Here is a 27152-nt window from a genome sequence, read left to right on the forward strand (position 1 = left end):
GGTAGCATATAACATTACTGTATATAATGTATAGGTAGTATATAACATTACTGTATATAATGTATAGGTAGTATATAACATTACTGTATATAATGTATAGGTAGTATATAACATTACTGTATATAATGTATAGGTAGTATATAACATTACTGTATAGGTAGTATATAACATTACTGTATATAATGTATAGGTCGTATATAACATTACTGTATATAATGTATAGGTAGTATATAACATTACTGTATATAATGTATAGGTAGTATGTAACATTACTGTATAGGTAGTATATAACATTACTGTATATAATGTATAGGTAGTATATAACATTATAGTATATAATGAATAGGTAGCATATAACATTACTGTATATAATGAATAGGTAGTATATAACATTACTGTATATAATGTATAGGTAGTATGTAACATTACTGTATATAATGAATAGGTAGCATATAACATTACTGTATATAATGTATAGGTAGTATATAACATTACTGTATATAATGTATAGGTAGTATATAACATTACTGTATATAATGTATAGGTAGTATATAACATTACTGTATATAATGTATAGGTAGTATATAACATTACTGTATAGGTAGTATATAACATTACTGTATATAATGTATAGGTCGTATATAACATTACTGTATATAATGTATAGGTAGTATATAACATTACTGTATATAACATTACTGTATATAATGTATAGGTAGTATATAACATTACTGTATAGGTAGTATATAACATTACTGTATAGGTAGTATATAACATGACTCTATATAATGTATAGGTAGTATAGAACATTACAGTATATAATGTATAGGTAGTATATAACATTACAGTATATAATGTGTGTACGTAACATTACAGTATATAATGTGTGTATGTAATGTATAGGTAGTATAGAACATTACAGTATATAATGTATAGGTAGTGTATAACATTACAGTATATAATGTGTGTACGTAACATTACAGTATATAATGTATGTATGTAATGTGTAGGTAGTGTATAACATTACAGTATATAATGTGTGTATGTAAAGTGTAGGTAGTGTATAACATTACAGTATATAATGTATGTATGTAATGTGTAGGTAGTGTGGTAACATTACAGTATATAATGTGTGTATGTAATGTGTAGGTAGTGTATAACATTACAGTATATAATGTGTGTATGTAATGTGTAGGTAGTGTATAACATTACAGTATATAATGTATGTATGTAATGTATAGGTAGTGTATAACATTACAGTATATAATGTATGTATGTAATGTGTAGGTAGTGTATAACATTACAGTATATAATGTGTAGGTAGTGTGTAACATTACAATATATAATGTATGTATGTAATGTGTAGGTACTGTATAACATTACAGTATATAATGTGTGTATGTAATGTGTAGGTAGTGTATAACATTACAGTATATAATGTGTAGGTAGTGTATAACATTACAGTATATAATGTGTGTATGTAATGTGTAGGTAGTGTATAACATTACAGTATATAATGCATGTATATAATGTGTAGGTAGTGTATAACATTACAGTATATAATGTGTGTATGTAATGTGTAGGTAGTGTATAACATTACAGTATATAATGTGTGTATGTAATGTGTAGGTAGTGTGTAACATTACAGTATATAATGTATGTATGTAATGTGTAGGTAGTGTGTAACATTACAGTATATAATGTATGTATGTAATGTGTAGGTAGTGTGTAACATTACAGTATATAATTGTGTATGTAATGTGTAGGTAGTGTATAACATTACAGTATATAATGTGTGTATGTAATGTGTAGGTAGTGTATAACATTACAGTATATAATGTGTGTATGTAATGTGTAGGTAGTGTGTAACATTACAGTATATAATGTATGTATGTAATGTGTAGGTAGTGTGTAACATTACAGTATATAATGTATGTATGTAATGTGTAGGTAGTGTGTAACATTACAGTATATAATTGTGTATGTAATGTGTAGGTAGTGTATAACATTACAGTATGTAATGTGTAGGTAGTGTATAACATTACAGTATATAATGTGTAGGTAGTGTATAACATTACAGTATATAATGTATGTATGTAATGTGTAGGTAGTGTATAACATTACAGTATATAATGTGTGTATGTAATGTGTAGGTAGTGTATAACATTACAGTATATAATGTGTGTATGTAATGTGTAGGTAGTGTATAACATTACAGTATATAATGTGTAGGTAGTGTATAACATTACAGTATATAATGTATAGGTAGTGTATAACATTACAGTATATAATGTGTGTACGTAATGTGTAGGTAGTGTATAACATTACAGTATATAATGTATGTATGTAATGTGTAGGTAGTGTATAACATTACAGTATATAATGTATGTATGTAATGTGTAGGTAGTGTATAACATTACAGTATATAATGTATGTATGTAATGTGTAGGTAGTGTATAACATTACAGTATATAATGTATGTATGTAATGTGTAGGTAGTGTATAACTTTACAGTATATGATGTGTGTATGTAATGTGTAGGTAGTGTATAACATTACAGTATATAATGTATGTATGTAATGTGTAGGTGCAGCCCACCATGGAGCAGTATGAACTGGATCAGTTTGGGAAGAGTCATGACCTCATGTCTAACTTCTGGAACTCATGCTTTGATGACCTGATGAGCACTGCCATACGGCGGGACAAAGAGAGGACCTACAGCAAAGACAAGTTCCAGGTAAACTATGCTAGTAGCAGGCCTGGTACTCCTATGAGGTCATAGTACAGCCCACTGTCCTCCATTATGAAATAACCTTCATTATGACATTAATATCAAGTCAATATTATGTCTTGAAAGTTGTTTTTTGTTCAGCTTCTAGTTGTACTGTTGTCATTATATTGTGGTGATCTGGAGTATTCTGAAGCAGTGGATTATCAGCCCAGTAGAACTTGGTTTGTGCTTGTATTGCTGATTGGTCAGTAATCTACAGGTATTTGTGTGTGTGTGCGTGTTCGTGCGTGCGCATGGGGTCTGTGTGTGCTCTTACAGGAGGTGATAGTGGACCCGTACCTGAGGCGGGTACGCAGTGAAAACAGCCGTTACCACAGTGGTCAGAAACAGAGCTCCGGCCAGCAGGGAGTTGTGTGGCGCCACTGGAAGTCCCTCCGCAGGCTGCTCACCAGCGAGAGAGGGGCCTGGGCACACAGGTCAGACTCTATTGTATCTACAGTTGAAGTCGGAAGTTTACATACACTTAGGTTGGAGTCATTAAAACTCAACCACTCCACAAATTTCTTGTTAACAAACTATAGTTTTGGCAAGTCGGTTAGGAAGTCTAGTTTGTGCATGACACAAGTAATTCTTCTTACAATTGTTTACAGACAGATTATTTCACTTAGAATTCACTGTATCACAATTCCAGTGGGTCAGATGTTTACATGCACTAAGTTGACTGTGCCTTCAAACAGCTTGGAAAATTCCAGAAAATGATGTCATGGCTTTAGAAGCTTCTGATAGGCTAATTGACATTTGAGTCAATTGGAGGTGTACCTGTGGATGTATTTCAAGGCCTACCTTCAAACTCAGTGCCTCTTTGCTTGACATCATGGGAAAATCAAAAGAAATCAGCCAAACAAGTCTGGTTCATCCTTGGGAGCAATTTCCAAATGCCTGAAGGTACCACGTCCATCTGTACAAACAATAGTACGCAAGTATAAACACCATGGGACCACGCAGCCGTCATACCGCTCAGGAAGGAGACGCGTTCTGTCTCCTAGAGATGAACGTACTTTGGTGCGAAAGTGCAAATCAATCCCAGAACAACAGCAAAGGACCTTGTGAAGATGCTGGAGGAAACAGGTACAAAAGTATTTATATCCACAGTAAAACGAGTCCTATATCGACATAACCTGAAAAGCCACTCAGCAAGGAAGAAGCCACTGCTCCAAAACCGCCATAAAAAAGACAGACTACGGTTTGCAACTGCACATGGGGGCAAAGATCATACTTTTTGGAGAAATGTCCTCTAGTCTGATGAAACAGAAATAGAACTGTTTGGCCATAATGACCATCGTTATGTTTGGAGGAAAAAGGGGAGGCTTGCAAGCCGAAGAACACCATCCCAACCGTGAAGCACAGGGGTGGCAGCATCATGTTGTGGGGGTGCTTTGCTGCAGGAGGGACTGGTGAACTTCACAAAATAGATGGCATCATGGAGAAGTAAAATTATGTGGATATATTGAAGCAACATCTCAAGACATCAGTCAGGAAGTTAAAGCTTGGTCGCAAATGGGTCTTCCAAATGGACAATGACCCCAAGCATACTTCCAAAGTTGTGGCAAAATGGCGTAAGGACAACAAAGTCAAGGTATTGGAGTGGCCATCACAAAGCCCTGACCTCAATCCTATAGAAAATGTGTGGGCAGAACTGAATAAGCGTGTGCGAGCCAGAAGGCCTACAAACCTGACTCAGTTACACCAGCTCTGTCAGGAGGAATGGGCCAAAATTCACCCAACTTATTGTGGGAAGCTTGTGGAAGGCTACCCGAAACGTTTGACCCAAGTTAAACAATTTAAAGGCAATGCTACCAAATACTACTTGAGTGTATGTAAACTTCTGACCCACTGGGAATGTGATGAAAGTTATAAAAGCTGAAATAAATCATTCTCTCTACTATTATTCTGACATTTTACATTCTTAAAATAAAGTGGTGATCCTAACTGACCTAAGACAGGGAATTTTTACTAGGATTAAATGTCAGAAATTGTGAAAAACTGAGTTTAAATGTATTTGGCTAAGGTGTATGTAAACTTCCGACTTCAACTGTATATCTATATTTGCGTCCCAAATGGCACCCTATTCCCTAGGTAGTGCACTACTTTTGACCAAGGCCCATAGGGCTCTGGTCAGACCCTAAAGGTAGTCCAGACCGTATCTTTATGTGTCTGTATATTTATCTGTATGGTTTAAGCTCCAGGTTGTAGTTGCCGTAAGGTATATATCTAGGCTCTGGTTACCTTCCCCATGTCCTAACATTAAAGGAATAGTTCATTATTTTACAACATGACTTTAGCTGGTTCCTCACCCTGAAAGTAGTCCATGGGCCAGGAGAAACTGGAATCCATGGTGCAGTTATCTTTAATCAACCATTTTCAAACTTCAGCTAACTTTAGCCACCGCTAGCTACAAATCAATGGACGTGATGGGGGCATGTTTAGAAACAAATACTGTCCAAGTCACCTGACACTAACTCCATATTTGGTTTGATGTTACTTTAAGATGATTTGGCCATATAAAAAATAAACATGCTCACCCCCCCATCACTTCCATTGATTTTTAGCTAGCGTTTGCTAAAGTTCGCTTAAGTTTGTAATGGCTGTTTCTCCTGGCTCATAGGCTACTTTCAAGGTGAGGAACCATCTAACATCATGTTGTAAAATAGTGAACAACTCCTTTAACCATTAGGGGTTAAAGTGCAAAACTGACCCTAGATCAACATATAATGGGAGCTTTGCCCTGCACCAGATGGACTCAACCACTAATGTCATATATTGTAAGCTTTGTTGTGGTGCTTTGTGCCTGACTGGAATCTACTGTGATTTCTACCTCAGAGTCCCACTAGAGGTGAAATGGAAGTTGTCCAGTGCAGAGACGTATTCTAAGATGCGTCTGAAACTAGTGCCTAACTACCAGTACGACACTCACCAGGAAGCCAGCGCCTTCAGAGACAATATGGGTATGCCTTATGAGATGACAAATATACATCGCATGGTAGGACTTTAGGTGCTTGCCATGTTATGATGTCGTAGCCATGTCTACAAGATTTCAGTCAATTGCTTTTGTTGAGCAGAAGCAAGTTTCCAATCTAAATTGGTAGGTGATCTGTTTTCGTGTGCAGGTTAGTTCAGGGCACTGCTGTGTTTTGAAGATGTGTTTTAAAAATCTGTGTTCAGGTAACATTGGATTAGAAGACCTTTATTTTCCTAAGATTGGGGAATTCGTTTGGCATTAAGCTTCAAAACATCAGATAAAACAGAAATATCATTCTGAATCTCTGCTCAGGTAATATAGGTCTGTGAGAGTGTGTTCAGGTAATATAGGTCTGTGAGAGTGTGTTCAGGTAATATAGGTCTGTGAGAGTGTGTTCAGGTAATATAGGTCTGTGAGAGTGTGTTCAGGTTCAGTAGAATGTATTGTCTGTCTGCATCTCTCCACAACAGGAGCTGATAGTCCTCGCAGCTCAGAACCCCTCCCATTGGCTGTTGCCAAGGAGGCCAAAGTGAGTGACATGGAGGATGACCAGTTAGGAGAAGAGGACATTGTCTTTCTGGACAATAAGTGAGTGACTTGATCTCCACCCCCCTACCCACTCCACATATCAACCTCAGCACCAGTGACCTGATTGAACTAGTAAAATAATCAGCAAGCTGTTGGTTGAATCAGAAATGCTAGTGGGGGAATATTCATCTGATACATGTCTTTTCTCTGTCGGTTCCTCAGGGTGGAGGGGGAGGACGACAGTCAGAAGGAGAAGCTGGTTCTGTCGGAGGACTGTGAGCTCATCACCATCGTGGCGGTGGTTCCGGGTCGGCTGGAGGTCACCACACATCACCTGTACTTCTACGACGCCAGCAGCGAGAAGGAGGAGACGGAAGAGGGTGAGGACATAAAGACGTCTGGCAGTGAACACTATGGGGCAGTTTCCCGGACACAGATGAAATCTAGTCTGAGACCGTAAAGCTATATCAATGGAGATTCTCCACTCAGCAGGCTTCTTAGTCCAGGACCAGGCTTCATCTGTCCATAGGATCTGTCTTTGTGTATGCATCATTCCCCAGTTACAGTAAAGAACAGTCGCTGCTGACATCATGATACAACTGTCCACAGGATCTGTCTTTGTGTATGCATCATTCCCCAGTTACAGTAAAGAACAGTCGCTGCTGACATCATGATACAACTGAATCTGAAAGAGTTGATGTTGACAAACTTCTATCTATCCAGGAATTGGTTTTGATTTCAAGCGGCCCTTGTCTCAGCTGAGAGAGGTGCACCTGAGACGCTACAACCTGCGTCGCTCTGCTGTGGAGCTGTTCTTCATCGACCAGTCACACTACTTCATCAACTTCAAGAAGAAGGTGTGTCACTAGTCTAACTGCTAGATTCAAGGGCCTGAGGTCTTACTACAGTGAAGGCTAATGAGGGGAAGATGGCTCCCAGTAATGGCCGGAATGGAGTCAATGTATTGGTATCAAACACAAGGAAACCATGTCTTTGATGTGGCTGATACCATTCCGTTTCCAGCTGAGCCCATCCTCCGATTTAATGTGGCACCAGCCACCACTGTCTTTGTACCAGTGTTGAGCCCAATACCTGTAAAAGATGTGGAATTGTATCATTATTTGACACCAATGATAATGTGAAGTGATTTGAAAAGGACCAGTGTAAGAGACATATATAACCTGACCCCGACCTCCCTCCCCAGGTGAGGAACATGGTGTACTCTAGGATCCTGGGGCTGCGGCCCCCCAACCTCTTCTATTTTGGCTCCCGCTCTCCTCAGGAGCTCCTCAAGGCTTCTGGCCTCACACAGGTACAGCTGATAACTCCGTCTGCATCACAAATGGCACCCTATTCCCTATGTAGGGCCCATAGGGCTCTGGTCAAAAGCAGTGCACTATGTAGGGAATAGGGTGCAGTTTGGGATGTAACCTGTGTGTTACAACAGATAACTATTGATTCAGTAAGGACCTACTACCTCAGCCTACTACCTCAGCCTACTACCTCAGCCTACTACCTCAGTAACATCTTAATGATTGAGTCTCAGATGATGATGATGTCAGACATGTCAACTAAACTAAGAGGAAGCTGCTGTTTGTGTTTGTCATTAGAGATGGGTATGCAGAGAGGAAGCTAACTGTTTGTGTTTTGTCATTAGAGATGGGTATGCAGAGAGGAAGCTAACTGTTTGTGTTTTGTCATTAGAGATGGGTATGCAGAGAGGAAGCTAACTGTTTGTGTTTTGTCATTAGAGATGGGTATGCAGAGAGGAAGCTAACTGTTTGTGTTTTGTCATTAGAGATGGGTATGCAGAGAGGAAGCTAACTGTTTGTGTTTTGTCATTAGAGATGGGTATGCAGAGAGGAAGCTAACTGTTTGTGTTTTGTCATTAGAGATGGGTATGCAGAGAGGAAGCTAACTGTTTGTGTTTTGTCATTAGAGATGGGTATGCAGAGAGGAAGCTAACTGTTTGTGTTTTGTCATTAGAGATGGGTATGCAGAGAGATTTCCAACTTTGAATATCTGATGCAACTGAACACCATCTCTGGACGTACCTACAACGACCTGTCTCAGTACCCTGTGGTAAGTCCCTGTCCCGGAAACCAGGGAGGGAGGGAGGAATGAAATGAATGAACAGAAGAATCAACAAACAAATGAATTATTGGTTCTATGAATGAATGCAGGAACAAATGAGCGAACAGCATTCATGCTGTAGTCCAGTCTAATCTAATGGTGTCCCTGGGTTGGGTTGGGTTGTATCCAGTTCCCATGGGTGTTGAGTGACTACACCTCTCCAGATCTGGACCTGGAGAACCCAGCCGTGTTCAGAGACCTGTCCAAACCCATCGGAGTAGTCAACCCCCGCCACGCACAGAACGTCAGGGAGAAGTGAGTACTGCAGTAACCTCGCACAGAGAACTCCAGGTCTGTGTCCCAAATGGCATCCTGTTTCCTATGCACACTATGTCACTATTTATAACCAGGGAATAGGTGGCTCTGGTCAAAAGTAGTGCACTATGTAGGGAAGATGATGCCATTTGGGACGCAGATCAGATCATCTCCAGTTCTGTTAAAACACCAAGCTTATCCTAGTACATGTGTTGTGTTATCTGAATTGAGTCTGTTATATTATGACCAGTATTATACACAGCCTACATGCTCCACAAATACACTGTGTTACTGCCTGTGTTTCATGTTGAATTCATTGTTGTTCCTGTTAATGCAGGGTACCATTTTAATCATTTTGTCTTGTCTGATCAGGTATGAGAGCTTTGAGGACTCAACGGGCACGATAGACAAGTTCCACTATGGAACACACTACTCTAACGCTGCAGGAGTCATGCACTACATGATCCGTATGGAGCCCTTCACCACCCTCCACATCCAGCTGCAGGACGGCAGGTACAGTAACCCTTCACCACCCTCCACATCCAGCTGCGGCGGCAGGTACAGTAACCCTTCACCACCCTCCACATCCAGCTGCAGGTACAGTAACCCTTCACCACCCTCCACATCCAGCTGCAGGTACAGTAACCCTTCACCACCCTCCACATCCAGCTGCAGGTACAGTAACCCTTCACCACCCTCCACATCCAGCTGCAGGTACAGTAACCCTTCACCACCCTCCACATCCAGCTGCAGGTACAGTAACCCTTCGCCACCCTCCACATCCAGCTGCAGGTACAGTAACCCTTCACCACCCTCCTCATCCAGCTGCAGGTACAGTAACCCTTCACCACCCTCCACATCCAGCTGCAGGTACAGTAACCCTTCACCACCCTCCACATCCAGCTGCAGGTACAGTAACCCTTCACCACCCTCCTCATCCAGCTGCAGGTACAGTAACCCTTCACCACCCTCCAGGTACAGTAACCCTTCACCACCCTCCTCATCCAGCTGCAGGTACAGTAACCCTTCACCACCCTCCACATCCAGCTGCAGGTACAGTAACCCTTCACCACCCTCCACATCCAGCTGCAGGTACAGTAACCCTTCACCACCCTCCACATCCAGCTGCAGGTACAGTAACCCTTCACCACCCTCCACATCCAGCTGCAGGTACAGTAACCCTTCACCACCCTCCACATCCAGCTGCAGGTACAGTAACCCTTCACCACCCTCCACATCCAGCTGCAGGTACAGTAACCCTTCACCACCCTCCTCATCCAGCTGCAGGTACAGTAACCCTTCACCACCCTCCACATCCAGCTGCAGGTACAGTAACCCTTCACCACCCTCCACATCCAGCTGCAGGTACAGTAACCCTTCACCACCCTCCTCATCCAGCTGCAGGTACAGTAACCCTTCACCACCCTCCTCATCCAGCTGCAGGTACAGTAACCCTTCACCACCCTCCACATCCAGCTGCAGGTACAGTAACCCTTCACCACCCTCCACATCCAGCTGCAGGTACAGTAACCCTTCACCACCCTCCACATCCAGCTGCAGGTACAGTAACCCTTCACCACCCTCCTCATCCAGCTGCAGGTACAGTAACCCTTCACCACCCTCCACATCCAGCTGCAGGTACAGTAACCCTTCACCACCCTCCACATCCAGCTGCAGGTACAGTAACCCTTCACCACCCTCCACATCCAGCTGCAGGTACAGTAACCCTTCACCACCCTCCTCATCCAGCTGCAGGTACAGTAACCCTTCACCACCCTCCTCATCCAGCTGCAGAGCGGCAGGTACAGCAGGGGTGTGTGTGTGGGTGTATATTGGGTTGTTTGAAGACACACGTGTGTATCAGGGTGTATGGAGCTGTGGAAGGGAGTGTGGTGGTGTTTGAAGTTGTATGGGGGTGTAACGTGTTAACCTAACATTTCAAAGTGTGTGTGTGCCTGTTACATTTGAACAGTGTGGTTCCTGGCCGTGTGTGTTGCAGGTTTGACTGTGCAGACCGTCAGTTCCACTCTGTAGCAGCAGCCTGGCAGGCTCGCATGGAGAGTCCCGCAGACGTCAAAGAGCTCATCCCTGAGTTCTTCTACTTTCCAGAGTTCCTGCAGAACATCAACGGTAAGTAGCACTAAGGCTGTGTTCCCTTCACATGAGGATGACGAAGGCTGTGTTCCCTTCACATGAGGAAGACTAAGGCTGTGTTCCCTTCACATGAGGATGACGAAGGCTGTGTTCCCTTCACATGAGGAAGACTAAGGCTGTGTTCCCTTCACATGAGGAAGACTAAGGCTGTGTTCCCTTCACATGAGGATGACGAAGGCTGTGTTCCCTTCACATGAGGAAGACTAAGGCTGTGTTCCCTTCACATGAGGAAGACTAAGGCTGTGTTCCCTTCACATGAGGAAGACTAAGGCTGTGTTCCCTTCACATGAGGATGACGAAGGCTGTGTTCCCTTCACATGAGGATGACGAAGGCTGTGTTCCCTTCACATGAGGATGACGAAGGCTGTGTCCCCTTCACATGAGGATGACGAAGGCTGTGTTCCCTTCACATGAGGACGACTAAGGCTGTGTTCCCTTCACATGAGGATGACGAAGGCTGTGTTCTCTTCACATGAGGAAGACTAAGGCTGTGTTCCCTTCACATGAGGATGACGAAGGCTGTGTTCTCTTCACATGAGGAAGACTAAGGCTGTGTTCCCTTCACATGAGGAAGACTAAGGCTGTGTTCCCTTCACATGAGGATGACGAAGGCTGTGTTCTCTTCACATGAGGAAGACTAAGGCTGTGTTCCCTTCACATGAGGAAGACTAAGGCTGTGTTCCCTTCACATGAGGAAGCCTAAGGCTGCTGTGTTAACAAACTCACTCTGGAGTGTCAAAGTGCGCTCTGCGAACTGTCAAACCAGAGTGCTCTATAATCTGAGTAGATTTCCAGGGTGTATTTAGGAAAGCATCCTAAGTGGAATGCAACGATGTTATGTTAATTCATATTCACAAGTCATTCCTTACACAGTATATCAACACAACAGAAATATGGCCTATCATAGTGTTTCATAGAGCCTCATACCCTACCAAATGTTGGATAGTCTGTTTATGTAGCTGAGGAAGGATTGACTGTCTCTGTGTGTGTTTACTGCAGGGTTTGACCTGGGCAGTCTGCAGATGACCCAGAACAATGTGACTGATGTTCTGTTACCACAATGGGCCTTGTCTAGAGAAGACTTCATCAGGAAACACAGGAAAGCTCTGGTGAGGCCTTCCGCCTTGAAAAATAATCTATGGGAAACGCTGGTGCAACCCCCACAGCCATGCTACACTCTGATTGGACACATTTTAATCAAGTAATCAAATACATTTCCTTTTACAAATGCATTTGTCCCTCAACATGGTGTAGGAGTGTGAGCACGTTTCCTCTCACCTCCATGAGTGGATTGACCTGATCTTTGGCTGCAAGCAGAGAGGGGAGGAGGCGGTGAAGGCCCTCAATGTCTTCTACTACTGCACCTATGAAGGTAAGGAGAGTCCCGAATGACACCCTATTCTCTATATAGGTCACTAATATTGACCAAAGCCCTATGGCTCCTAGTCTAAAGTAGTGCACTATATAGGGAAAAGGGTACAATTTGAGACTTCTCCCAATGTGATATGAGGAATAGGAGTGGGTGAGAGAGCTCTTCCCTCCATCCTCACTCAGACACCACAATGTATACTAGGTACATTTCCATATCAGAGTTGCACAATAGACTTCTATTCTGGTCTGTTCTATTCTGGTCTGGTCTATTCTGGTCTGGTCTATTCTGGTCTGTTCTATTCTGGTCTATTCTGGTCTGTTCTATTCTGGTCTAATCTGGTCTGTTCTATTCTGGTCTAATCTGGTCTGTTCTATTCTGTTCTGGTCTGTTCTATTCTGTTCTATTCTGGTCTGGTCTATTCTGGTCTGTTCTATTCTGGTCTATTCTGGTCTGTTCTATTCTGGTCTAATCTGGTCTGTTCTATTCTGTTCTGGTCTGTTCTATTCTGGTCTGTTCTATTCTGGTCTGGTCTATTCTGGTCTGTTCTGTTCTATTCTGGTCTGTTCTATTCTGGTCTGTTCTATTCTATTCTGGTCTGTTCTATTCTGGTCTGTTCTGTTCTATTCTGTTCTATTCTGGTCTGTTCTATTCTGGTCTGTTCTATTCTATTCTGGTCTGTTCTATTCTGGTCTGTTCTATTCTGGTCTGTTCTATTCTATTCTGTTCTGTTCTATTCTGGTCTGTTCTGTTCTATTCTGTTCTATTCTGGTCTGTTCTATTCTGGTCTGTTCTATTCTATTCTGGTCTGTTCTATTCTGGTCTGTTCTATTCTGGTCTGTTCTGTTCTATTCTGTTCTATTCTGGTCTGTTCTATTCTGGTCTGTTCTGGTCTGTTCTATTCTGGTCTGTTCTGGTCTGTTCTATTCTATTCTGGTCTGTTCTATTCTGGTCTGTTCTATTCTGTTCTATTCTGGTCTGTTCTATTCTGGTCTGTTCTATTCTATTCTGGTCTGTTCTATTCTGGTCTGTTCTGTTCTATTCTGTTCTATTCTGGTCTGTTCTGTTCTATTCTGTTCTATTCTGGTCTGTTTTATTCTGGTCTGTTCTATTCTATTCTATTCTGGTCTGTTCTATTCTGGTCTGTTCTATTCTGGTCTGTTCTATTCTGGTCTGTTCTATTCTATTCTGGTCTGTTCTATTCTGGTCTGTTCTATTCTGGTCTGTTCTATTCTGGTCTGTTCTATTCTGGTCTGTTCTATTCTGGTCTGTTCTATTCTGGTCTGTTCTATTCTGGTCTGTTCTATTCTATTCTGGTCTGTTCTATTCTGTTGTGTTCTATTCTGGTCTGTTCTATTCTGGTCTGTTTTATTCTGGTCTATTCTATTCTGGTCTGTTCTATTCTGGTCTGTTCTGTTCTATTCTGGTCTAATCTGGTCTGGTCTGTTCTATTCTGGTCTGTTCTATTCTGGTCTGGTCTGTTCTATTCTGGTCTGTTCTATTCTGTTCTATTCTGGTCTGTTCTGGTCTGGATTCTGATTCTGTTCTATTCTGGTCTGTTCTATTCTGGTCTGTTCTATTCTGGTCTGTTCTGGTCTGTTCTATTCTATTCTGGTCTGTTCTGTTCTGTTGTGTTCTATTCTTGTCTGTTCTATTCTGGTCTGTTCTATTCTGTTGTGTTCTATTCTGGTCTGTTCTATTCTGGTCTGTTCTATTTATTATATTCTGTTATTTTGTGTAGGTGCGGTGGATCTGGACGCCATAGCCAATGAGACGGAGCGCAAGGCCCTGGAGGGCATCATCAGTAACTTTGGACAGACGCCCTGTCAACTACTCAAGGTGTGTGTGTGTGTGTGTGTGTGTGTGTGTGTGTGTGTGTGTGTGTGTGTGTAAGTGTGTGTGTGTGTGTGTGTGTGTGTGTGTGTGTGTGTGTGTGTGTGTGTGTGTGTGTGTGTGTTTGACTGAATGACACTGTTGATCAGTCTGTGAATCTGACTGTCTGTAGCTCCCTGTCTGGGTGTCTGTAGCTCCCTGTCTGGGTGTCTGTCTGTAGCTCCCTGTCTGGGTGTCTGTCTGTAGCAAGCTGTCTGGGTGTCTGTCTGTAGCTAGCTGTCTGGGTGTCTGTCTGTAGCTAGCTGTCTGGGTGTCTGTAGCTAGCTGTCTGGGTGTCTGTCTGTAGCTCCCTGTCTGGGTGTCTGTCTGTAGCTCCCTGTCTGGGTGTCTGTCTGTAGCTAGCTGTCTGGGTGTCTGTCTGTGCTGTGTCTGTCTGTAGCTATCTGTCTGGGTGTCTGTCTGTAGCTAGCTGTCTGGGTGTCTGTCTGTAGCTAGATGTCTGTCTGTAGCTAGCTGTCTGGGTGTCTGTCTGTAGCTCCCTGTCTGGGTGTCTGTCTGTAGCTCCCTGTCTGGGTGTCTGTCTGTAGCTCCCTGTCTGGGTGTCTGTCTGTAGCTATCTGTCTGGGAGTCTGTCTGTAGCTAGCTGTCTGGGTGTCTGTCTGTAGCTAGCTGTCTGGGTGTCTGTCTGTAGCTCCCTGTCTGGGTGTCTGTCTGTAGCTCCCTGTCTGGGTGTCTGTCTGTAGCTCCCTGTCTGAGTGTCTGTCTGTAGCTCCCTGTCTGGGTGTCTGTCTGTAGCTAGATGTCTGGGTGTCTGTCTGTAGCTCCCTATCTGGGTGTCTTTGCTAGCTGTCTGGGTGTCTGTCTGTAGCTAGCTGTCTGGGTGTCTGTCTGTGCTAGCTGTCTGGGTGTCTGTCTGTAGCTCCCTGTCTGGGTGTCTGTCTGTAGCTAGCTGTCTGGGTGTCTGTCTGTGGCTAGCTGTCTGGGTGTCTGTCTGTAGCTCCCTGTCTGGGTGTCTGTCTGTAGCTAGCTGTATGGGTGTCTGTCTGTAGCTAGCTGTCTGTCTGTAGCTAGCTGTCTGGGTGTCTGTCTGTAGCTCCCTGTCTGGGTGTCTGTCTGTAGCTCCCTGTCTGGGTGTCTGTCTGTAGCTCTGTCTGGGTGTCTGTCTGTAGCTCCCTGTCTGGGTGTCTGTCTGTAGCTCCCTGTCTGGGTGTCTGTCTGTAGCTAGCTGTCTGGGTGTCTGTCTGTAGCTCCCTGTCTGGGTGTCTGTCTGTAGCTAGCTGTCTGGGTGTCTGTCTGTAGCTCCCTGTCTGGGTGTCTGTCTGTAGCTACCTGTCTGGGTGTCTGTAGCTCCCTGTCTGGGTGTCTGTAGCTCCCTATTTGGGTGTCTGTAGCTACCTGTCTGGGTGTCTGTAGCTCCCTGTCTGGGTGTCTGTAGCTCCCTATTTGGGTGTCTGTAGCTACCTGTCTGGGTGTCTGTAGCTCCCTGTCTGGGTGTCTGTAGCTCCCTGTCTGGGTGTCTGTAGCTCCCTGTCTGGGTGTCTGTCTGTAGCTCCCTGTCTGGGTGTCTGTAGCTCCCTGTCTGGGTGTCTGTAGCTCCCTGTCTGGGTGTCTGTAGCTCTCTGTCTGGGTGTCTGTAGCTCTCTGTCTGGGTGTCTGTAGCTCTCTGTCTGGGTGTCTGTAGCTCCCTGTCTGGGTGTCTGTAGCTCCCTGTCTGGGTGTCTGTAGCTCCCTGTCTGGGTGTCTGTAGCTCCCTGTCTGGGTGTCTGTAGCTCCCTGTCTGGGTGTCTGTAGCTCCCTGTCTGGGTGTCTGTAGCTCTCTGTCTGGGTGTCTGTAGCTCCCTGTCTGGGTGTCTGTAGCTCCCTGTCTGGGTGTCTGTAGCTCCCTGTCTGGGTGTCTGTAGCTCCCTGTCTGGGTGTCTGTAGCTCTCTGTCTGGGTGTCTGTAGCTCCCTGTCTGGGTGTCTGTAGCTCCCTGTCTGGGTGTCTGTAGCTCCCTGTCTGGGTGTCTGTAGCTCCCTGTCTGGGTGTCTGTAGCTCCCTGTCTGGGTGTCTGTAGCTCCCTGTCTGGGTGTCTGTAGCTCTCTGTCTGGGTGTCTGTAGCTCTCTGTCTGGGTGTCTGTAGCTCTCTGTCTGGGTGTCTGTAGCTCCCTGTCTGGGTGTCTGTAGCTCCCTGTCTGGGTGTCTGTAGCTCTCTGTCTGGGTGTCTGTAGCTCCCTGTCTGGGTGTCTGTAGCTCCCTGTCTGGGTGTCTGTAGCTCCCTGTCTGGGTGTCTGTAGCTCCCTGTCTGGGTGTCTGTAGCTCTCTGTCTGGGTGTCTGTAGCTCTCTGTCTGGGTGTCTGTAGCTCTCTGTCTGGGTGTCTGTAGCTCTCTGTCTGGGTGTCTGTAGCTCCCTGTCTGGGTGTCTGTAGCTCCCTGTCTGGGTGTCTGTAGCTCTCTGTCTGGGTGTCTGTAGCTCTCTGTCTGGGTGTCTGTAGCTCTCTGTCTGGGTGTCTGTAGCTCTCTGTCTGGGTGTCTGTAGCTCTCTGTCTGGGTGTCTGTAGCTCTCTGTCTGGGTGTCTGTAGCTCTCTGTCTGGGTGTCTGTAGCTCTCTGTCTGGGTGTCTGTAGCTCTCTGTCTGGGTGTCTGTAGCTCTCTGTCTGGGTGTCTGTAGCTCCCTGTCTGGGTGTCTGTAGCTCCCTGTCTGGGTGTCTGTAGCTCCCTGTCTGGGTGTCTGTAGCTCCCTGTCTGGGTGTCTGTAGCTCTCTGTCTGGGTGTCTGTAGCTCTCTGTCTGGGTGTCTGTAGCTCTCTGTCTGGGTGTCTGTAGCTCTCTGTCTGGGTGTCTGTAGCTCTCTGTCTGGGTGTCTGTAGCTCTCTGTCTGGGTGTCTGTAGCTCCCTGTCTGGGTGTCTGTAGCTCCCTGTCTGGGTGTCTGTAGCTCTCTGTCTGGGTGTCTGTAGCTCTCTGTCTGGGTGTCTGTAGCTCTCTGTCTGGGTGTCTGTAGCTCTCTGTCTGGGTGTCTGTAGCTCTCTGTCTGGGTGTCTGTAGCTCTCTGTCTGGGTGTCTGTAGCTCTCTGTCTGGGTGTCTGTAGCTCTCTGTCTGGGTGTCTGTAGCTCTCTGTCTGGGTGTCTGTAGCTCTCTGTCTGGGTGTCTGTAGCTCCCTGTCTGGGTGTCTGTAGCTCCCTGTCTGGGTGTCTGTAGCTCTCTGTCTGGGTGTCTGTAGCTCTCTGTCTGGGTGTCTGTAGCTCTCTGTCTGGGTGTCTGTAGCTCTCTGTCTGGGTGTCTGTAGCTCTCTGTCTGGGTGTCTGTAGCTCTCTGTCTGGGTGTCTGTAGCTAGTTTCTCAGTGGGACATTGACTGACTCAGTGTGCTCTCTTTCTTTCTCTCTTTCTTTCTTTCTTTCTTTCTTTCTTTCTTTCTTTCTTTCTTTCTTTCTTTCTTTCTTTCTTTCTTTCTTTCTTTCTTGTTAGGAACCACACCCTCCTCGTATGTCATCAGAGAATGCCTCTAGGAGGCAGGCCCGCATGGACACTCTACCCCCCAACCTGTTTGAACAGCTCGACAAACTACGCCCTTTTAAGGAGGTAAAGAGAGGAATCATTCTCCTATATTTCATCAGAATCAGAACGTTTCTCTAGTAGTCTATATCATAGCCCCTACATTTACAATAACCACTTCACTATTCAAATGTTGATTGTGTGTGTGTGTGTGTGTGTGTGTGTGTGTGTGTGTGTGTGTGTGTGTGTGTGTGTGTGTGTGTGTGTGTGTGTGTGTGTGTGTGTGTGTGTGTGTGTGTGTGTGTGTGTGTGTGTGTGTGTGTGTGTGTGCTCCTAGGTGGTGTGTGATGGGCAACCTCTGGTCCAGGCGGTGGTTCCCAGGAACCAGAACCGCTCCTTTATCATCCAGGGCTCTGACGTACTGGTGAGAACAATATCTCACTCACTCACACACACACACACACACACACACACACACACACACACACACACACAGGCAGCAGGTAGCCTAGCGGTTGGAGTGTTGGGCCAGTAACTGAAAGGTCACTAGTTCGAATCCCCGAGCCGTCAATCTGTCGATGTCCTGTTGAGTAAAGCCCTTAACCCTAACCGTCAATCTGTCGATGTCCTGTTGAGTAAGGCCCTTAACCCTAACCGTCAATCTGTCGATGTCTCGTTGAGTAAGGCCCTTAACCCTAACCGTCAATCTGTCGATGTCCTGTTGAGTAAGGCCCTTAACCCTAACCGTCAATCTGTCGATGTCCTGTTGAGTAAGGCCCTTAACCCTAACCGTCAATCTGTCGATGTCCTGTTGAGTAAGGCCCTTAACCCTAACCGTCAATCTGTCGATGTCCTGTTGAGTAAGGCCCTTAACCCTAACCGTCAATCTGTCGATGTCCTGTTGAGTAAGGCCCTTAACCCTAACCGTCAATCTGTCGATGTCCTGTTGAGTAAGGCCCTTAACCCTAACCGTCAATCTGTCGATGTCCTGTTGAGTAAGGCCCTTAACCCTAACCGTCAATCTGTCGATGTCCTGTTGAGTAAGGCCCTTAACCCTAACCGTCAATCTGTCGATGTCCTGTTGAGTAAGGCCCTTAACCCTAACCGTCAATCTGTCGATGTCCTGTTGAGTAAGGCCCTTAACCCTAACCGTCAATCTGTCGATGTCCTGTTGAGTAAGGCCCTTAACCCTAACCGTCAATCTGTCGATGTCCTGTTGAGTAAGGCCCTTAACCCTAACCGTCAATCTGTCGATGTCCTGTTGAGTAAGGCCCTTAACCCTAACCGTCAATCTGTCGATGTCCTGTTGAGTAAGGCCCTTAACCCTAACCGTCAATCTGTCGATGTCCTGTTGAGTAAGGCCCTTAACCCTAACCGTCAATCTGTCGATGTCCTGTTGAGTAAGGCCCTTAACCCTAACCGTCAATCTGTCGATGTCCTGTTGAGTAAGGCCCTTAACCCTAACCGTCAATCTGTCGATGTCCTGTTGAGTAAGGCCCTTAACCCTAACCGTCAATCTGTCGATGTCCTGTTGAGTAAGGCCCTTAACCCTAACCGTCAATCTGTCGATGTCCTGTTGAGTAAGGCCCTTAACCCTAACCGTCAATCTGTCGATGTCCTGTTGAGTAAGGCCCTTAACCCTAACCGTCAATCTGTCGATGTCCTGTTGAGTAAGGCCCTTAACCCTAACCGTCAATCTGTCGATGTCCTGTTGAGTAAGGCCCTTAACCCTAACCGTCAATCTGTCGATGTCCTGTTGAGTAAGGCCCTTAACCCTAACCCTAAATCTGTCGATGTCCCGTTGAGTAATGTGTGAAATAGGATAAATACTGTATAAGCACCAAATGATTACACACACACACACACACACACACACACACACACACACACACACCACACACACACACACACACACACACAAAGAGACAAACTAGAGAAGGGACATCTCACTGACACCAGCCTCTCTCACACACAACACAGCTACATGAAACAACACATTCACACTCAACACAGCTACATGAAACAACACATTCACACTCAACACAGCTACATGAAACAACACATTCACACTCAACACAGCTACATCAAACAACACATTCACACTCAACACAGCTACATGAAACAACACATTCACACTCAACACAGCTACATCAGACAACACATTCACACTCAACACAGCTACATCAAACAACACATTCACACTCAACACAGCTACATCAAACAACACATTCACACTCAACACAGCTACATCAAACAACACATTCACACTCAACACAGCTACATCAAACAACACATTCACACTCAACACAGCTACATCAAACAACACATTCACACTCAACACAGCTACATGAAACAACACATTCACACTCAACACAGCTACATCAAACAACACATTCACACACAACACAGCTACATGAAACAACACATTCACACTCAACACAGCTACATGAAACAACACATTCACACACAACACAGCTACATGAAACAACACATTCACACTCAACACAGCTACATGAAACAACACATTCACACACAACACAGCTACATGAAACAACACATTCACACTCAACACAGCTACATGAAACACATTCACACTCAACACAGCTACATGAAACACATTCACACTCAACACAGCTACATGAAACAACACATTCACACTCAACACAGCTACATGAAACAACACATTCACACTCAACACAGCTACATGAAACAACACATTCACACTCAACACAGCTACATGAAACAACACATTCACACTCAACACAGCTACATCAAACAACACATTCACACTCAACACAGCTACATGAAACAACACATTCACACTCAACACAGCTACATGAAACAACACATTCACACACAACACAGCTACATGAAACAACACATTCACACTCAACACAGCTACATGAAACAACACATTCACACTCAACACAGCTACATGAAACACATTCACACTCAACACAGCTACATCAAACAACACATTCACACTCAACACAGCTACATCAAACAACACATTCACACTCAACACAGCTACATGAAACAACACATTCACACACAACACAGCTACATGAAACAACACATTCACACTCAACACAGCTACATCAAACAACACATTCACACTCAACACAGCTACATCAAACAACACATTCACACTCAACACAGCTACATCAAACAACACATTCACACTCAACACAGCTACATCAAACAACACATTCACACTCAACACAGCTACATCAAACAACACATTCACACTCAACACAGCTACATGAAACAACACATTCACACTCAACACAGCTACATCAGACAACACATTCACACTCAACACAGCTACATGAAACAACACATTCACACTCAACACAGCTACATGAAACAACACATTCACACTCAACACAGCTACATCAAACAACACATTCACACTCAACACAGCTACATGAAACAACACATTCACACTCAACACAGCTACATGAAACAACACATTCACACTCAACACAGCTACATGAAACAACACATTCACACACAACACAGCTACATGAAACAACACATTCACACTCAACACAGCTACATGAAACAACACATTCACACTCAACACAGCTACATCAAACAACACATTCACACTCAACACAGCTACATGAAACAACACATTCACACACAACACAGCTACATGAAACAACACATTCACACTCAACACAGCTACATGAAACAACACATTCACACTCAACACAGCTACATGAAACAACACATTCACACTCAACACAGCTACATGAAACAACACATTCACACACAACACAGCTACATCAAACAACACATTCACACTCAACACAGCTACATGAAACAACACATTCACACTCAACACAGCTACATGAAACAACACATTCACACTCAACACAGCTACATCAAACAACACATTCACACTCAACACAGCTACATCAAACAACACATTCACACACAACACAGCTACATCAAACAACACATTCACACTCAACACAGCTACATGAAACAACACATTCACACTCAACACAGCTACATCAAACAACACATTCACACTCAACACAGCTACATCAAACAACACATTCACACTCAACACAGCTACATCAAACAACACATTCACACACAACAAGGTGTGCTAAAGGTGTTGGACCTTTCTGCTTGGTTGAAGAGATACAGAGGTGCAGCACAGGGTTGCACAAGTCCGGTAACTTTCTCAGGTTAACCAGAAATCCCAGTTGGTAGACTCCTGGAATGAGGAGGGGTCTGGGAATGCTCTTACCAGGACTTCTGGAAAAACCAGGAATTTGGGGGAAAGTTACCAGAATTGTTTAACCCTAGTGCAGTATGGGGCTTCTTTTGACTGTGTCCCTCCCTGCTCTCTTCCTTCCCTGTAGGTGACAGTGAGTTCTAACGGTCTGATTGGGACCCACAGCTGGCTGCCTTACGATAAGAGCATCGCCAACTACTTCACCTTCACCAAGGACCCCACCGTGGCCAATCCCAAGTAAGTTAGTGGCCCTACAAAATGCCTGCCAATAAATGACAACAAAAAGTAAATCCCACTCTAAACACAGAGAGAAGTATAAGGAGGACCCCACCACACACAGTGTGGCTGCATCCCAAATGGCACCCTATTCCATATATAGTGCCCTACAGGACCCTATGGGCTCTGGTCAAAAGGAGTGGGCTAAATAGGGCCTAGTGTTCCATTTGGGACTCAGACTGTGTAGTGTGTAGCCATCCCATCTGGTCCCCAGCTCAGCTGCTTGCTTTTATTCATGTGACTTCAAAGCACAAGTTTAAATGGATGGAGAAGTCTGTGTTTTATGAGGCTGGAGCGTTAGAACTTCACTGGCCCTATAAACATGTGTCTTATTGGGATTAGTCTGAATGGGAAACACTTGAGTTCCTTTTCATTGATAAACATCTTTCTGCTAGGAAATGTTAAAGGACAAATCACCATTTGTGTATATTAACATGCCACAACTATAGAAACATATTGGTTTCAACAACGTCTCTGTTCCTTCAGTTAAAGGCCCGTTAATGTAAATCATTACTAGGTTTACTCAACCTCCGCTCTTCTCTCTCCTCCCTCCTGCAGAACCCAGCGGTTCCTCAGCGGTCTCTTCGCCCCAGGGGTAGATCTCAGTACCCAGGTGTTGGTGGTGTCCAACGATGGTCGTCTGCTGTTCAGCGGAGGACACTGGGACTGCAGCCTCCGAGTCACCCAGCTGGGAAAGGGCAAACTGGTGGGCAGGATCTGCCGACACATCGGTGAGCTACGGAGAATGATGGGAGGACAGGGAGGGAGGACGGGGAGGGAGGGAAGGAGGACGGGGAGGGAGGGAGGACGGGTGGAAGGGGAGGGAGGACGGATGGAGAGGAGATCATGTTTCAATTTTCTCAGAGTAAGAGTTTTAGGATCAGTTTTGCCTTTTAGATCAAAATCAGTAAGGTTACTTGGACAGGGGGGATCTGATTCTAGATCAGTAAGGTTACTTGGACAGGGGGGATCTGATTCTAGATCAGTAAGGTTACTTGGACAGGGGGATCTGATTCTAGATCAGTAAGGTTACTTGGACAGGGGGGGATCTGATTCTAGATCAGTAAGGTTACTTGGACAGGGGGGATCTGATTCTAGATCAGTAAGGTTACTTGGACAGGGGGGATCTGATTCTAGATCAGTAAGGTTACTTGGACAGGGGGGATCTGATTCTAGATCAGTAAGGTTACTTGGACAGGGGGATCTGATTCTAGATCAGTAAGGTTACTTGGACAGGGGGGATCTGATTCTAGATCAGTAAGGTTACTTGGACAGGGGGGATCTGATTCTAGATCAGTAAGGTTACTTGGACAGGGGGGATCTGATTCTAGATCAGTAAGGTTACTTGGACAGGGGGGATCTGATTCTAGATCAGTAAGGTTACTTGGACAGGGGGATCTGATTCTAGATCAGTAAGGTTACTTGGACAGGGGGATCTGATTCTAGATCAGTAAGGTTACTTGGACAGGGGGGATCTGATTCTAGATCAGTAAGGTTACTTGGACAGGGGGGATCTGATTCTAGATCAGTAAGGTTACTTGGACAGGGGGGATCTGATTCTAGATCAGTAAGGTTACTTGGACAGGGGGGATCTGATTCTAGATCAGTAAGGTTACTTGGACAGGGGGGGTCTGATTCTAGATCAGTAAGGTTACTTGGACAGGGGGGATCTGATTCTAGATCAATAAGGTTACTTGGACAGGGGGGATCTGATTCTAGATCAATAAGGTTACTTGGACAGGGGGGATCTGATTCTAGATCAGTAAGGTTACTTGGACAGGGGGATCTGATTCTAGATCAGTAAGGTTACTTGGACAGGGGGGATCTGATTCTAGATCAGTAAGGTTACTTGGACAGGGGGGATCTGATTCTAGATCAGTAAGGTTACTTGGACAGGGGGGATCTGATTCTAGATCAGTAAGGTTACTTGGACAGGGGGGGATCTGATTCTAGATCAGTAAGGTTACTTGGACAGGGGGATCTGATTCTAGATCAGTAAGGTTACTTGGACAGGGGGGTCTGATTCTAGATCAGTAAGGTTACTTGGACAGGGGGATCTGATTCTAGATCAGTAAGGTTACTTGGACAGGGGGGATCTGATTCTAGATCAGTAAGGTTACTTGGACAGGGGGGATCTGATTCTAGATCAGTAAGGTTACTTGGACAGGGAGGATCTGATTCTAGATCAGTAAGGTTACTTGGACAGGGGGGATCTGATTCTAGATCAATAAGGTTACTTGGACAGGGGGGGTCTGATTCTAGATCAATAAGGTTACTTGGACAGGGGGGTCTGATTCTAGATCAGCCCCCAAAGAGATGACATAGTTCTATTGTTGTTTCTGTTGTCCAGATAGAGATGAGAGATACTGTCTGTCCTGTAGACCTGGTAACATGTCTGATAGTGATGAGTGTCCTGTCTGTCCTGTAGACCTGGTAACATGTCTGATAGTGATGAGTGTCCTGTCTGTCCTGTAGACCTGGTAACATGTCTGATAGTGATGAGTGTCCTGTCTGTCCTGTCTGTCCTGTAGACCTGGTAACATGTCTGATAGTGATGAGTGTCCTGTCTGTCCTGTAGACCTGGTAACATGTCTGATAGTGATGAGTGTCCTGTCTGTCCTGTCTGTCCTGTAGACCTGGTAACATGTCTGATAGTGATGAGTGTCCTGTCGAGTGGTAACATGTCTGATAGTGATGAGTGTCCTGGTAACATGTCTGATAGTGATGAGTGTCCTGTGACTGGTAACATGTCTGTAGTGATGCGTGTCCTGTAGACCTGGTAACATGTCTGATAGTGATGAGTGTCCTGTAGACTGGTAACATGTCTGATAGTGATGAGTGTCCTGTAGACTGGTAACATGTCTGATAGTGATGAGTGTCCTGTAGACGTGGTAACATGTCTGATAGTGATGAGTGTCCTGTAGACCTGGTAACATGTCTGATAGTGATGAGTGTCCTGTAGACCTGGTAACATATCTGATAGTGATGAGTGTCCTGTCTGTCCTGTAGACGCGGTGACATGTCTGATAGTGATGAGTGTCCTGTCTGTCCTGTAGACCTGGTAACATGTCTGATAGTGATGAGTGTCCTGTCTGTCCTGTCTGTCCTGTAGACGTGGTGACATGTCTGATAGTGATGAGTGTCCTGTCTGTCCTGTAGACCTGGTAACATGTCTGATAGTGATGAGTGTCCTGTCTGTCCTGTCTGTCCTGTAGACGTGGTGACATGTCTGATAGTGATGAGTGTCCTGTCTGTCCTGTAGACCTGGTAACATGTCTGATAGTGATGAGTGTCCTGTCTGTCCTGTAGACGTGGTGACATGTCTGATAGTGATGAGTGTCCTGTCTGTCCTGTAGACCTGGTGACATGTCTGATAGTGATGAGTGTCCTGTAGACGTGGTAACATGTCTGATAGTGATGAGTGTCCTGTAGACGTGGTAACATGTCTGATAGTGATGAGTGTCCTGTAGACGTGGTAACATGTCTGATAGTGATGAGTGTCCTGTAGACCTGGTAACATGTCTGATAGTGATTAGTGTCCTGTCTGTCCTGTAGACGTGGTAACATGTCTGATAGTGATGAGTGTCCTGTAGACCTGGTAACATGTCTGATAGTGATGAGTGTCCTGTAGACCTGGTAACATATCTGATAGTGATGAGTGTCCTGTCTGTCCTGTAGACGTGGTGACATGTCTGATAGTGATGAGTGTCCTGTCTGTCCTGTAGACCTGGTAACATGTCTGATAGTGATGAGTGTCCTGTCTGTCCTGTCTGTCCTGTAGACGTGGTAACATGTCTGATAGTGATGAGTGTCCTGTCTGTCCTGTAGACGTGGTGACATGTCTGATAGTGATGAGTGTCCTGTCTGTCCTGTAGACGTGGTGACATGTCTGATAGTGATGAGTGTCCTGTAGACATGGTAACATGTCTGATAGTGATGAGTGTCCTGTAGACGTGGTAACATGTCTGATAGTGATGAGTGTCCTGTAGACCTGGTAACATGTCTGATAGTGATTAGTGTCCTGTCTGTCCTGTAGACGTGGTAACATGTCTGATAGTGATGAGTGTCCTGTAGACCTGGTAACATGTCTGATAGTGATGAGTGTCCTGTAGACCTGGTAACATATCTGATAGTGATGAGTGTCCTGTCTGTCCTGTAGACGTGGTGACATGTCTGATAGTGATGAGTGTCCTGTCTGTCCTGTAGACCTGGTAACATGTCTGATAGTGATGAGTGTCCTGTCTGTCCTGTCTGTCCTGTAGACGTGGTAACATGTCTGATAGTGATGAGTGTCCTGTCTGTCCTGTAGACGTGGTGACATGTCTGATAGTGATGAGTGTCCTGTCTGTCCTGTCTGTCCTGTAGACCTGGTGACATGTCTGATAGTGATGAGTGTCCTGTAGACGTGGTAACATGTCTGGTAGTGATGAGTGTCCTGTAGACCTGGTAACATGTCTGGTAGTGATGAGTGTCCTGTAGACGTGGTAACATGTCTGATAGTGATGAGTGTCCTGTAGACCTGGTAACATGTCTGGTAGTGATGAGTGTCCTGTAGACCTGGTAACATGTCTGATAGTGATGAGTGTCCTGTAGACCTGGTAACATGTCTGATAGTGATGAGTGTCCTGTCTGTCCTGTCTGTCCAGTAGATGTGGTGACATGTCTGATAGTGATGAGTGTCCTGTCTGTCCTGTCTGTCCTGTAGATGTGGTGACATGTCTGGCTCTGGACCTCTGTGGTATCTACCTCATATCTGGTTCCAGAGACACATCCTGTATCGTGTGGCAGGTTCTACAGCAGGTAGGACTTTCATCTTCCACTATCACAGGTCTTAGGAAATCAGTGGCACTAGTAGAATAAGCAGGGTACAAATGATCTCCTAATTATCTTCATATTTCTGATGGAGAGTCAAAAAGGTTTAATCTCCCCCCGCTCTCTCCTCTCCCAGGGTGAGTTCTCCAGTGGTCTCTCTCCTCGTCCAGTGCAGGTCCTCTGTGGACACGACCAGGAGGTCACCTGTGTGGCCATCAGCACCGAGCTGGACATGGCTGTCTCTGGGTCAAAGGTGAGAGGTCAGGGGTCAGATATGGTGTGTTAAAGGGGAAATCTGGGATTTGAGAGAGCCCTTCA

General features: G+C 44.9%; 1 protein-coding gene across 4 annotated transcripts in view; it reads left to right on the forward strand.

Moving 5' to 3' along the window:
* The window catches only part of LOC106591355 (neurobeachin-like protein 2), a 139886-nt gene that overhangs the window by 108932 nt on the left and 3802 nt on the right, over positions 1-27152 (forward strand). For all 4 annotated transcript variants that reach the window (XM_082975883.1, XM_082975884.1, XM_082975886.1 and 1 more), the window contains 20 exons: positions 2588-2737; positions 3050-3207; positions 5612-5736; positions 6221-6338; positions 6501-6658; positions 7002-7135; positions 7483-7590; positions 8265-8360; positions 8542-8666; positions 9039-9179; positions 10666-10796; positions 11820-11929; positions 12075-12192; positions 13931-14028; positions 17468-17581; positions 17832-17918; positions 21874-21983; positions 22581-22753; positions 26728-26822; positions 26971-27087. In XM_082975883.1, the coding sequence (XP_082832009.1) occupies positions 2588-2737; positions 3050-3207; positions 5612-5736; positions 6221-6338; positions 6501-6658; positions 7002-7135; positions 7483-7590; positions 8265-8360; positions 8542-8666; positions 9039-9179; positions 10666-10796; positions 11820-11929; positions 12075-12192; positions 13931-14028; positions 17468-17581; positions 17832-17918; positions 21874-21983; positions 22581-22753; positions 26728-26822; positions 26971-27087 (2466 nt within the window). The remainder of the gene's footprint in view (positions 1-2587; positions 2738-3049; positions 3208-5611; positions 5737-6220; positions 6339-6500; positions 6659-7001; positions 7136-7482; positions 7591-8264; positions 8361-8541; positions 8667-9038; positions 9180-10665; positions 10797-11819; positions 11930-12074; positions 12193-13930; positions 14029-17467; positions 17582-17831; positions 17919-21873; positions 21984-22580; positions 22754-26727; positions 26823-26970; positions 27088-27152) is intronic.

The sequence above is a fragment of the Salmo salar genome, chromosome 05 (genome assembly GCF_965601325.2).
Source record: "Salmo salar chromosome 05, fSalSal1, whole genome shotgun sequence".
NCBI classification, from domain to species: Eukaryota; Metazoa; Chordata; class Actinopteri; order Salmoniformes; family Salmonidae; genus Salmo; species Salmo salar.